This window comes from Leucoraja erinacea, chromosome 8 (assembly GCF_028641065.1).
Source record: "Leucoraja erinacea ecotype New England chromosome 8, Leri_hhj_1, whole genome shotgun sequence".
NCBI lineage: Eukaryota > Metazoa > Chordata > Chondrichthyes > Rajiformes > Rajidae > Leucoraja > Leucoraja erinaceus.
In genome coordinates, this window is record NC_073384.1 from 36,818,729 (window position 1) to 36,832,532 (window position 13,804).

Consider the following 13,804-nt stretch of genomic DNA (forward strand, 5'->3'; position numbering starts at 1 on the left):
ATTTGGTATGAACTAGCATCTACAGTTCTTTGTTTCTAGGTTCCCTGATAAGCTGATTGTAGGCTAGGAGATGGTCTGATCCCAAGAGGGATATATCATTGCGAACTGGGGAACTGGTCACCAACTTTTTATGCAAGTTTTCTTTTGTGAATGTTGTTTATAACTCTGGACAAAACTTAATTTTGAGAGAGCACTTGGCTGTCCACAGTTGCATTTGCCTAATCTCTCATTGCTGGCAGGGTGTGAGGCTCATTTGTGGAGCCTGTCAACGGCAAAGAGAGAGACCTGACGTTCTGCTTATAAATGGAGCTGCACCAAACAGCCGCATGTTCAAGGCGAGAGCAAGTAATAGTTTTGGCAGCTTTGCCCTTGAGAATTACTCTTCTGGGTCTTGCAGTTCAATATTTAAAAGTGCAAAATGTGGGATCAACTCAAGCCAGGCAGTGTGGAGAGGAAAAAAGAGTTAATTTTTCAGGTCAAAGACTCTTCCTCAGAACCCGTCATCTGAGGAATTAAAGATAGATGCGAAGTGCTGGAGTAACTCTGGGTCAGGCAGCATCGCTGGACAGAAAGGATGGGTGACATTTTGGGTCGGGATCCTTCTACAGACATGTCACTCACCCTTTTTCTCCAGAGATGCTGCCTGACCCGCTAAGCTACTCCAGCACTTTGTGTCTATATTCACATATGAACTAGACTTGTCAGTGAAACTTCAGATAGACAGATTACCAAGCTGTCAACTCAGTCGGGGCACGACCTGAGGAACCAAGAAGTGACCATAACGGAGCAACACTTCTTCAATGGCAACAAGTCTTATATATTCAGGAGGAGACACAAAGTGCTGGAGTAACTCAGCGGGTCAAGAGAACGTGGATAGGTGATGTTTCCGGTCGGGACCCTTCTTCAGACTGTTATAGTAGGGAAAGAAAAAGTTGGAAGAGGAGGAGAAAGGACAAAGCCTGGCAAGTGATAGGTGGAAGCAGATGCTGGCTTATAGAAAGAGACACAAAGTGCTGGAGTAAGCCAGCGGGTCTGGCAGCATCTCTGGAGAAAAAGGATGGGTGAAGTTTCGGGTCAGGACCCTTCTTCAGAAGTGACTCCATCCCGACACGAAACATCCCTAATCTGTTGTGAAACTGGCTGGGAGATTGGTTGATCATGTTGACAAGAATGACTTAACATCAAAACTCCTGTTTGGAAAAAAACACAGTTGACAGCGCGGTGGCGCAGCTGGTAGAGCTGCTGCCTCACAGCCAGAGACCCGGGTTCAATCCTGAGCTCGGGTGCTGTCTGTGTGGAGTTTGTATGTTCTGTGACCACGTGGGTTTCCTCCGGGTGCTCCCGTTTCCTTCCACATCCCAAAGATGTACAGGTTTGCAGGTTAATTGGCCGCTATAACTTGCCCCCTAGTGTGTAGGGAGTGGATGAGAAAGTGGGATAACGTGGAACTAGTGGAGAAACAAGGAACAGCAGAAGATGAAGACGATTTAAAAAAAATCAAACACAGATGCTGCATGACCCAGCTAAGTTACTCCGGTACTTTGTGTCTATCTAAGGAACTGCAGATGCTGGTTGACACAAAAGGGCACAGAGTGCTGGAGTAACTCAGTGGGTCAGGCAGGGTCCGGTGTGAACAGGTTGGCGTGAACTAAAGGGCCTGTTTCCCTGCTGTATCTCTAACCTAAACAGCAAAAGGTGAATGCTCTATTCCTTGCTTTTGTTTGTGATCTGTTGGTGTAAAAGATGTGCGCTGGGCTGGAGGTGTTGATGAGCCAGAGAGTACAATGATGGTAACTGATATGTAGGAATATTTCTGCCTGTTTTTCAGGGTACCGCTGAAGGTGGAGCAGGCAAACAATGCTCGTGATGCTTTGGCCAAAGCGGTTTACAGCCACCTATTCGACCATGTTGTGAAGCGAGTGTCAATCAATGCTTTCCATTTGTCACCTCCAGCTTCTTCATAGGAGTTCTGGACATTGCCGGCTTTGGTGAGTTTTCATTCCTCCAGCCTTTCCAAATAGTATTATCATTTTCTATCCTGTAGTTCAGGAGCCAAGAGTATCTTATTGTCATTTGTGATAAAATGGAAGAATGAAATAGTTTCTTGCACCAGAACAACAGATATATAAACTTGGCACTCTGTAAAACGCATAATAAAAACACAAAAATGTGTGTGTGTGTGTGTGTGTGTGTGTGTGTATACATCTGGGTTTTATGGATTTTACAATGTATCATGTTCTTCAGCGAGGAGGCTGAGGGAGGAAACTACTCCAAAATTTGGAGAAAGTGAGATGCAGTGAAGAAATGACAGGTAAGCTGAGTCGGTGTGATGCTTGAAGGACGTGGGAGGTCAGGGACACTGATGGTGCCTCTGGCTGCTACAACTGTGGAAAGTGTGCCCAGGTTCAGTTTCTAAAGGACCGTGTTGGGACACTGGACAGCAACTGGATGACCTCAGGATCATCCGGGAAAACGTGCGTTTCCTGGACAGGACCTACAGCGAGATCGTCACACCAAAGATACGAGAGAAGGTGGGTGACGATGAGGAAGGGAAGGAAGGAAGCTTGGGGTACAGGAAACCCCGGGGGATGTACCTCTTGAAAACAGGTTCACTCTCTTGGAAACTGTCGGGACAGAAGGCACTGCTATTCTGAGCGGCGGGCAGTCTGCGAGTCAAAACGTGGCACTGAAGCAAAGCCGAAGAGACAGACGTCAGGCAGAGCCGTCAGGGACTCCATCGTGGGAGGTACAGACAAGGGTTTCTGCGGCAACAGGCGGGATTCAAGGATGGTGTGTTGCCTCCCTGGTGCCAGGATCCATGACGTCATGGACCAATTGCAGGGCATCCTCAAGGGTGAAGGTGAGCAGCGGAAGTAGTAGTGCATGTCGGCATAAATGACGTCGGGAAGAAGAGGAAAGAGATTCTGCAGCGTCACTTCAGAGAGCTCGGAAGAAGGCTGAAAAGCAGGACCTCCCAGGGTGGTTATCTCCAGTTTGCTTCCAGTTCCTTGTGCTGGTGAGGGCAGGAACATGGTGGTAGGGGATCTGCATGTGGCTGAGGAGCTGGTGCAGGGGGCAAGGATTTAGATTCTTAGACCACTGGGATCTGTTTTGGGGTAAGGGTGAATTGTACAAAAGGGACGGGTTGCAGCTTACAGGCGGGGGACCAGCATTCTGGCAGGCAGGTTTACCACTGTTACACAGATGGGTTTACACTAAATAGTGGGGAGGGGAGACAAATTGGAAATACAAGGATGGAGTTCAAGAGAAAGAGAGTATAGGAAAAGTTAAGAAAGACACCAGAATTAATGGGGCAGAAAGCTCACGAAGGGATGGGAGAGTATGGCCAAGTGAAATAGGAATCGATGTGAAAGTTGAGGTGAGTAATGGATTATATATGAATATTATATATGAATGAGCGAAGTATAAGAAGTAAAGCTTGAGGCTTGGAGATTGGTAGATATGACACTGTGGGGATTACAGAGACATGGGCAGAGGAGGTGGGGTAGCTCTGTTGGTGAGGGATGAAATTCAGTCCCTTGCAAGGGGTGACATAGGGACTGACGAGGTAGAGTCGCAGTGGATATAATTGAGGAATTATAACGGTAAGAAGACACTAATGGGAATTATCTACAGGCCCCCAAACAGTAGCCTGGATATAGGGTGCAAGTTGTAGCAGGAGTTAAAATTGGCATGTAACAAAGGTAATGCCACTGTGATTATGGGAGATTTCAATATGCAGGTAAACTGGGGAAATCACGTTGGTTCAGGACCCCAAGAAAGGGAGTTTGTAGAGTGCCTTCGAGATGGATTCTTAGAGCAGCTTGTACTGGAGCCTACCAGAGAGAAGGCAATTCTGGATTTAGTGTTGTCTAATGAACCAGAGTTAATAAGGGAGCTCAAGGTAAAGGAACCGCTAGGAGGTTGTGACCATAATATGATATGTTTTAATCTACAATTTGAGAGGGGGAAGGTTAAATTAGAAGTGTCAGTGTTGCAGTTGAACAAATGGGACTATGAAGGCATGAGAGAGGAGCTGGCCAAGATCGACTGGAAAAGGATCCTAGCAGGAATGACAGTGGAACAGCTATGGCAGGAATTTCAGAAGATGCAGGATCATTTAATTCCAAAGAGGAAGAAAGATTCTAAGGGGAGTAAGAGGCAACTGTGGCTGACAAGGGAAGTTCAGGATGGAATAAAATGTTAAAAAAAAGGTGTATAACTTAGCAAAGTGTAGAGGGACCAGAGGATTGGTAAGCTTTCAAAGGACAACAAATGGTTACAAAGGGCAATACGGGGTAAAAAGATGAAGTACGAGGGTAAGCTGGCCAAGAATATAAAGAAGGATAGTAAAAGATTTGTCAGGTATGTTAAGAGAAAAAGATTAGTAATAACAAACGTTGGTCTCTTGAAGACAGAAACAGGTGAAATCATTATGGGGAACAAATGACAGAAGGGTTAAACAGGTACTTTGGTTCTGTCTTCACTAAGGAAGACACAAACAATCTCCCAAATGTACTAGAGGACATATCTTGGTGGTTGCAGGGAAGAAGCTATTTCTGAATGTTACAATTTTCAGGCTCTTGTACCTTCTTCCCTATGGCAGGAATGAAATGATAGTGTGGCCAGGATTGTGTGGGTCTCTGATGCTGCTGGCTCCTGTTTTGAGGTGCCTCTTCGATCGCGGGGAGGTCCAAACCTGTAATGGACTGGGCAGTGTTCGCCACTTTTACAATCATCTTCGCTCCAGGGCCTTACTGAAACGTGGCTTATTTGACCATGGTGCAATCTGCCTATGATATTTTTAATACAATTAATTTTAAATTATCCTACAATTTGTTCGAGGCCATGTGAAAAGGGAATTCAACATTTAACATAACCTTGAATTATCGAATAAATGAATCAACTTTTACTGAATTAAGGCTCCTGGCCAGCACACATCAGATTACCTGTCATTAAAATGTCTGCAAAATCGGTTTCCTGTCATCAGAGGCTATAATTTTTAAATTAAAGATTAGCGACTTTCTGGAATAATGGTGAGATTCCTGAGCAGGGATTAGTTGTAAATCTGTTTATAAATTATTATCCTTATAAATTATTCAGAATCATCAATTATTGCAAATATAATAATAAGTGTCACAGAGTGCAGGGTTCAAAACACACAAGGAAACAGCAGGTGGTTTAGGTAATCATATCTGTGGTTAATAAAAATGAGATATTATAGTTACATATTATAGGGTTTAGCTGCAGTGAATTGTGTCAGTTCAGAGATAACATCTCACTTTCTGTCCTACCTCTCAATCTCCTCTCCCCTTCACAATCTCCCTCTCTCCCATCCCTCTCTGCTTACCTCGCTTGCTTACCTCGCTGCCCCCCCCCCCCCTCTCCACTCTCTCGGTTCTCTCCCTGTTTGGGGCAGAAATTCTAGAGTTATTTGCAACAGAGTTTGTAACTGAAGCTAACAATGAGCTACTAATGTTTAAGAAAGAACTGCAGATGCTGGAAAAATCGAAGATAGAAAAATGCTGGAGAAACTCAGCGGGTGATACAGCATCTATGGAGCGAAGGAATAGGTGACGTTTCGGGTTTAGACCCTTCTTCAGACTGATGGGTTGGGGGGGGGGGGGGGGGGAAGAGGAAAGATGAGGCGGAGATAGTAGGGTGTGGGAAAGCTGGGAAGGGGAGGGGAAGGAGGGATTTCGCTCATATTTCGCTTGGGTAGTTTCCACCCCAGCGGTATGAACATTGACCTCCAATTTCAGGTAGTCCTTGCTTTCTCCCTCCTTCCTCTCCCCTTCCCAGCTCTCTCACAGCCTACTGTCTCCGCCTCTTCCTTTCCTCTTCCTGCCCCTGCCCCCACATCAGTCTGAAGAAGCGTCTCGACCCGAAACGCCACTTATTCCTTCGCTCCATAGATGCTGCCTCACCCGCTGAGTTTCTCCAGCTTTTTTTTGTCTACATTTACTTGTAATGATCCTTTGCATTTTGTGGTTTTATTAATTATAGCTATTACAGCCCAATGATAGCGATAAAACTAAACGCGTGCTAGGAATTCGTCATGTCAGAATTCTGCTTTGGAGACATGCACTAACATCATTTGAATTAACCAGAACTGGAGAGAGAGGGACATTCTTCAGACATTTTGACAGGCAGATGGTTGGACAAAGGACAGAGATGAAAAGACAGATGGTGTGAGATAAAAAGATTTAAGAGTTGTGTGTGGTGAAGCTGGAGGAAGAAATGTAGGTGGGAGGGGAGGGGAGAAATTGCTGAGTGCCCAGGTAGGGGGTGTATATGGAAGGGAGAAGGGGAGGGTTGTGTACTTACCGAAAATGGCAGAATTCAATGTTTGTACCATTGGGTTGTATGTACCCAAGAGGAATATGAGGTGTTGTTACTCCAGAATTCACACGCATTTTAAGGTGGTGGGAGGGAGGTAGGAAGATTTAATAGGAACCTGAGGGATTACATTTTTACACAAAGGGTGGTGGGTGTGTGGAACAAGCTGCCGGAGGAGGCAGTGGAGGGAAGTACTACCATGTACTTTAAGAGACTTTGTACAGGTACATGGATAGGATAGGTTTAGAGGGATATGGGCCAAACGCGGGCAGGTATGGCTGGTGTACGTGGGGAAGTTGTTCGGTGTCGGCAAGTTGGGCTGAAGGGCCTGTTTCCACGCTATATGACGCCGTGAATCTGTGACACTTGCTTGTAATTTAATGGGGCAGAGGACCTGCCTGTACCTTAGATACTCCCAGGAGCTTCCACTCGAACCATCTTCCACTTCCATCAGTTATTGCAAGACGGACTCCAGTCTCGTCCGACTGTAGAAAGAGTTGTTGTTTACCGGCAGTTCAGTGTTTCCTCTGTTTTGTGCTCCACAGAATACTTTGAACACAATAGCTTTGAGCAGTTCTGCATTAACTATTGCAATGAGAAGCTGCAACAGTTTTTCAATGAGAGAATCCTCAAAGAGGTAAGACACCTTTATTACATTTGTGCTTAACCTAGACTAAAATTGATGCAAGGGAAGATGTGGTTCATATGTTACCATGGAAACCAGTATTACATTGATCTCTGATTGAGCTGTTGCAGAGCTCTCCTTCAGGTTGCTGTTAATGGAGTTTACGGGAAAAAAAATTGCCTCCTTTAAATCTGTATAAATGCAACTTTTAACGATATGCAACTATACTCACCATCACTCCACCACCAAACCTTGCCTCGGCCTCTGTCCATTCCCCGGCCCCCACACGTACAAGATCAGTACTAAACCAAATGCAGCTCCCCAACGCACCCGTTCCCTACCCGTAGCCCCTACGTGAGGTGTGGTCCTCCAACTCAAGCCATTCCCGAACATAAGATTCCAGCATTCCTCTGCCTTCCTGAGCAGTAGACTTTTAAAAAAAATTACAATTTCCCCAGCGTGTTGAAATAGCAATTCGCCCTCCCCCTCCTCTGAGATGAAAAGTTCAGAGTGTTCCTGTGTCGTCACTGCTAGCCGAACTATTATGACGTAATCAATTGAAGCTGGTCATTCTAAATTCAAAGTATTTTGATTTTTTTAAACTTTAATCAGTAATGTCGAGAAATAAAGCATAAAATATTCAGTGAAGGTGATCTCTGCCTAGAGGGGAAAAATGTAAATCAGAATATGTAAAAATGTAATCATTACCACGTAGTGTTTTTGCGAAGATATAGACAACCACATATACACACACAATCCTTGTTCGAGGCATACCAGGGCCCCATCCCCGACCTCTACCTCCGCTACATCGACAATTGCTTTGGTGCTACCTCCTGCACCCACACACAACTGACTGACTTCATCCGCTTTACCACTAACTTCCATCCGGCACTCAAATACACCTGGACCATTTCCGACACTTCCCTACCATTTCTTGACCTCACTATCTCCATCGCAGGTGATAGACTTCTGACCGACATCCACTATAAACCCACTGACTCCCATGGCTATCTTGACTACTCTTCTTCCCACCCTGCTTCCTGTAAGGACTCCATCCCCTACTCCCAATTCCTCCGTCTACGCCGCATCTGCTCCCAGGATGAGGTATTTCACACCAAGGCATTGGAAATGTCCTAATTCTTCAGGGAATGGGGGTTCCCCTCCCCTACTATAGATGAGGCTGGCACCATACCCCGTAACACTGCTCCCTCTCCCCATCCCACCAGCCGTCACGTACAACAGATAATCCTCCGTCATTTCTGCCACCTCCAATGTGACCCCACCACTCGCCACATCTTCCCATCTCCCCTCCTGTCTGCTTTCCGCAAAGACCGCTCCCTCCGTAACTCCCTGGTCAATTCTTCCCTTCCCTCCTGCACTGGGCACTTTCCCTTGCAACCGCAAGAGATGCTGCACTTGTTATTTTACCTCCCCCCTCGACTCCATTCAAGGACCCAAGCAGTCGTTCCAGGTGCGATAGAGGTTCACCTGCATATCCAACCTCATCTATTGCATCCGCTGCTCTAGATGTCAGCTGATCTACATCGGTGAGACCAAGCATAGGCTTGGCGATCGTTTAGCCGAACACCTCCGCTCGGTCCGCATTAACCAACCTGATCTCCCGGTGGCTCAGCACTTCAACTCCCCCTCCCATTCCAAATCCGACCTCTCTGTCCTGGGCCTCCTCCATGGCCAGAGTGAGCACCACCGGAAATTGGAGGAGCAGCACCTCATATTCCGCTTGGGCAGTCTGAACCCTAGAGGCATAAACATTGAATTCTCCAATTTCCGGTAGCCCTTGCTGTCTCCTCCCCTTCTCAGCTCTCCCTCAGCCCCCGGGCTCCTCCTCTTCCTTTTTCCTTTCTTCTCCCCACCCTACATCAGTCTGAAGAAAGGTTTCGGCCCGAAACGTTGCCTATTTCCTTCGCTCCATAGATGCTGCTGCACCCACTGAGTTTCTCCAGCATTTTTGTGTACACACACATAGACATATATACACGTACGAGATCAGAGTTTTAATGTATATGATTGTAAACAGAGCTGAGCCTTGCGGCACTCCACGTCACTGCCTGCCATCCTGAAAAGGACCCATTAATTCCTATTCTTTGCTTCCTGTCTGCCAACCAGTTTTCTATCCATGTCAATACCCTACCCCCAATACTATGTGCTCTCAATTTGCACACTAATCTCTTGTGTGGGAACTTGTCAAAGCCTTTTTGAAAGTCCAGATACACCACATCCACTGGCTCTCCCTTATCCATTCTACTTGTTACATGCTCTCTGGACTATTGTACATCAGCGAGACCAAACGCAGACTGGGCGATCGTTTCGCAGAACACCTTCGCTCAGCCCGCCTGAACCTACCCGATCTCCTGGTTGCTGGACACTTTAATTCCCCTTCCCATTCCTACACAGACCTTTCTGTCCTCGGTCTCCTCCATTGTCAGAGTGAGGCTAAACGCAAATTGGAGGAACAGCACCTCATATTTTGCTTGGGCTGCTGCCCCCCAGTGGTATGAATATTGATTTCTCTCACTTCAGGTAGCCCTGGCATTCCCTCTCTCTCTATCCCTCCCCCACCCAAGTCGCACCAGCCTCATTTTCACCCGACAAACAATGGCCTGTTTCCTTTATCATCGTTACTTTTTTGCATATTTTTCATTCATTGTTATTTATCTCTCCACACCACCGTCTATATCTCTTGTTTCCCTTATCCCTAACCAGTCTGAAGAAGGGTCTCTACCTGAAACGTCACCCATTCCTTCTCTCCAGAGATGCTGCCAGTCCATTGTACTTGAGTTTGAACTGATTGTATCTATGTATGGTATATCTGATGTTTGGATAGCATGCAAAACACAGCTTATTAGTGTACCAATAATATACATCAAATCCAGCACTTTCTGTTTTGCTTTTAAAATGTGCATTTGGCAATCAGATTATACAGTTGTAGTGTGGTTTCCCATTGACAAATTCCATTGCAATGTGGTTACTGCAGTTTATAATGGCAGCACATTGAGACCTGTTGAATTGTTTAGTTGCAACAGCGTGGAAACAGGCCCTTCAGCCCACCGTGTCCGTGCCAACCAACGATCACCCATACATTAGTTCTATGCTACACACTAATAATAATAATAATAATAATAAATACTTTATTAATCCCCTTTTCAAGGGAAATTCAGATGTCCTTGCACCACACTAATAAAAGTGCAACATAGCATTAAAGTAGAAGTTTAACATTAAAACATAAAAACATCCCCCCACAATGGTTCCCACTGTGAGGGAAGGCACAAAGTCCAGTCCCCATCCTCTTGTCCACTCATAGTTGGGCCTATTGAGGCCTCCACAGTCGCCGCTACGGAGAACCCTCTCAGCGCTTGGGATGCCTGGAACAGCCGCCTCCTTACTGGAGACCACGGTTTCCGAAGCCAACGTGCGTTTGAGAGACGGAGCTCCACCACCGGTCATCTCGGCGCGAGATCCCATGCTCCCGATGTAAAGTTCAACGCTGCTGCCCGCGGCTGGCCGCTCCACAGACCCACAGGCCTTGCTGGTCCGCGAGAATGGGTCAAAGGGCTGCTCGGAGGAAGGCGGCCTCTCCGACCGGTAGAGACTTGAAAAAGCTTTGCGATAGCTTCCCCCCGCCCCCCCCCGCCGCCCCACACATAAAAAGATTAGACCCCCAACTACACACTTTAACGTACTAAAAATAATAAAAAAAGAAGTGAAAAAAAACTGACAGCTGCAGGACTCCCAGCCGTACAGGACAGCGCCCCCTCTCAGTCTAGGGACAGTTTACAGAAGCCAATTAACCTACAAACCCAATGTATATGAAGGAACTACAGATGTTGGTTTAAACTAAAAAATAGGCACAAAATGCTGGGAAAAAAGTGGGACTGGCAGCATCTCTGTAGAGAAGGAATGGGTAACATTTGTTTCGGGTCGAGACCCTTCTTCAGACTCAGACATGAATCTGAAGAAGGGTCTCGACCCGAAACGCCACCCATTCCTTCTTTCCAGAGATGTTGTCTGTCCCGCTGAGTTACTCCAGCATTTTGTGTCAACCTACAAACCCCACATGTCTTTGGAATGTGGGAGGAAACTAGAGCACCCGGAGGAAACCCATGAGGTCACTGGGAGAACGTGCATACTCCGCACAGTCAGCACCCGGGTCTTTGGTGCTGTAAGGCATCAACACTATTGCTGTGCCACCCTGCCATCCCTAAAAATAAAAAATAACAATTTATATTTCAGGCGTGCACTCAAGGGATGACTATCAACAGAAGCTGGTTGAGGGAATGTATTGATTATTGTGTGCTGATGTTATTTGTCAAGGCTCCTGAGGGCAGTAGATATCTGGAATGTTTCTGGTTACGAGCACTAAACATTTATTTTATTGGTGGCGTTCGTTGTGTTCGATGATTCCAGACAGGCCAATAAGTGGTTGGCTTGTGGTCCTAAAGACTGTTTTGGAGACGTGCAAAATATATTGACTAAAAGTGTCGGGCCTCACTGCTGGGAACTAGGCCAGACTCTGCTTCATCTTTAACAGACATTTCATCTCCATGAACCTGTACAAACATCTTTGAAACGTTATTATTGTACCTGCCTGAACCACTTCTTTGGGCAGCTCGTTACATGTTACCAGCACCCTCTGTGTGAGAATTTTGTCCCTCAGGTTCCTATTAAATCTTTCCCCTCTCACCTTAAACCTATGTCCTCTGGTTCTCGATTCCCCTACGCTGTGTAAATTTACCCTATCTATTCCTCTTATGATCATATACACCTCTATATTATCACCCATCCTCCTGCAAGGAATAAAGTCCTATCTCTCCCATTAGCTCAGGCCCTCAAGTCCTGGCACCATCATAGGAAATCTTCTCTGCACTTTCTCCAGTTTAATGACATCTTTTCCACAGCCGGGTGTCCAAAACTGAACCCAATACTCTGAATGTGGCCTCACCAACGTGCCGTGCGATTCAATGAGAAGTTAACGCACTTTTAATTTGGGACAGATGGTTGCAGTAGACAGATAGGCAACATGTGCAATTAGATTTGCTCTATTAGACAACTTAACAGTAAAAGTAATTATTTGTATATTGAATAACTAGGTCAACAGCTGCTGAGTATTGTTTTAAATAGGGGCCCCGATTAGGTTTAGGTTATAAGTCACGTGTGAAAGGCATTGTTTTGCATGCTATCCAAACAGATTAGATATACCATATGTAGACACCATCAAGACCAACTTGAGTACAAGAGTTAGATCAAAGGGGAAGATGCAGAGTGCAGAATATAGTTTAAAGATACAGCATGGAACAAGGCCCTTCGGCCCACCGAGTCCGCGCCGATCCACCATTACTCGTACACTCGTCCTATCCTACACACTAGGGACAATTTACAGAGGCCAATTAACCTACAAACACATGTCTTTTGAATGCGGAAGGAAACTGGAGAACATCCGAAGAAAACCCGCGTGGTCATAGGGAGAACTTGCAAACTCAGTACAGCCGGGACCAGTAGTCAGGATCGAAACCATGTCTCTGGCGCTGTAATGCAGCAACTCTACTGCTGAGCCACTGTGCCGCAACGTTGTAGCACACCAGTCACAGAGACAATGTCCAATGTCGTCAATGGGGTAGAGGTGAATCTGACAGTACACTAGCTTATGCAAGGACTGTCCACAAGCCTGATATAAGGAGGGCAAGACAATGTTCCTAAGTCTAATAATGCATGCTTTCAATCTTTTGTACTTTATGCTGGAGATCCTGAGGTTAATAAGGCAACACTGATCTGAACTCTCCACTTTCAGGAACAAGAGCTGTATCAGAAGGAAGGGCTTGGTGTGAATGAGGTGCACTATGTTGACAATCAAGACTGTATTGGTAAGTATTGGTACGTCAAATCAACCTGGTATGTACCAAGATTGCATTGGTATGTACTGAGTTGATGTGGGTAGCGAAATTCATTCTGCCCATGTCTGTTTCCAATGAAGCTTTGGGTGTAATTATCATGTCATCGGAGCAGATCTAGGCCATTCGTCCTATCAAATCTAATCTGCAATTCGATCATGTTTGATCTATTTTTCCCTCCCAACCCCATTCTCCTGCCTTTGCCCCGTAACTACTATCAGAGAACCTATCAATCTCTGCTTTCAAAATACCCAATGTCTTGGCCTCCACAGCCATCTGGGGCAATGAATTCCACAGATTCACTACCCTCTGGCTAAAGAAATTCCATTATCTCCATTCTAAAGGTATGTCCTTTTATTCTGATGCTGTACCCTCTGGTCCTAGACTCTCCCACTACTGGAAACATCCTCTCCACATCCACTCGATCCGGGCCTTTCACTATTCGTTAAGTATCAATGAGGTCACGCCTTATCCTTCTAAATGGGATTGCTTGATTGTAATCATGTATTATCTTGATATTTAACTGGTTAGCACGCAAAAAAAGCCTTTCACTGTATGTCGGTACACGTGACAATAAACTAAACTTAAACAATGCAACTCAACCAGCGAGTACTTGCCCAGAGCCATCAAATGCCATCATATGTTAACCAATCATCCTTGGGATAAACCTCCTTTGGACCTTCTCCAAAGGCTCTATCCCAAATTGTGACATTTTTGCAAATAAAGTGAGATCCGATAAAACTCGAGTCCAATTTACATTCAGGAAGAGATGACGCGTTTCTGAAGAACGCACCAGATTAGCTTTGCACTGTACCTCGGTACATGTGACACTAACTTAAACTAAACTAAGTAGTTGTATACTCAGAATGATGGGTTTGAGATTTGGGGAGGTCCAGGGCAGAGGGAAAGTCAGAAGGCTCCACGAGTATTGGCC

At 45.7% G+C, this 13,804-nt stretch overlaps 1 protein-coding gene across 1 annotated transcript in view; it reads left to right on the forward strand.

Moving 5' to 3' along the window:
• Window positions 1–13,804, forward strand: part of myo6a (myosin VIa) — a 173,374-nt gene that overhangs the window by 124,782 nt on the left and 34,788 nt on the right. The window contains 4 exon segments of the mRNA XM_055639474.1: window positions 1,829–1,919; window positions 1,922–1,988; window positions 6,885–6,976; window positions 12,771–12,843. Coding sequence (XP_055495449.1) covers window positions 1,829–1,919; window positions 1,922–1,988; window positions 6,885–6,976; window positions 12,771–12,843 — 323 coding nt within the window.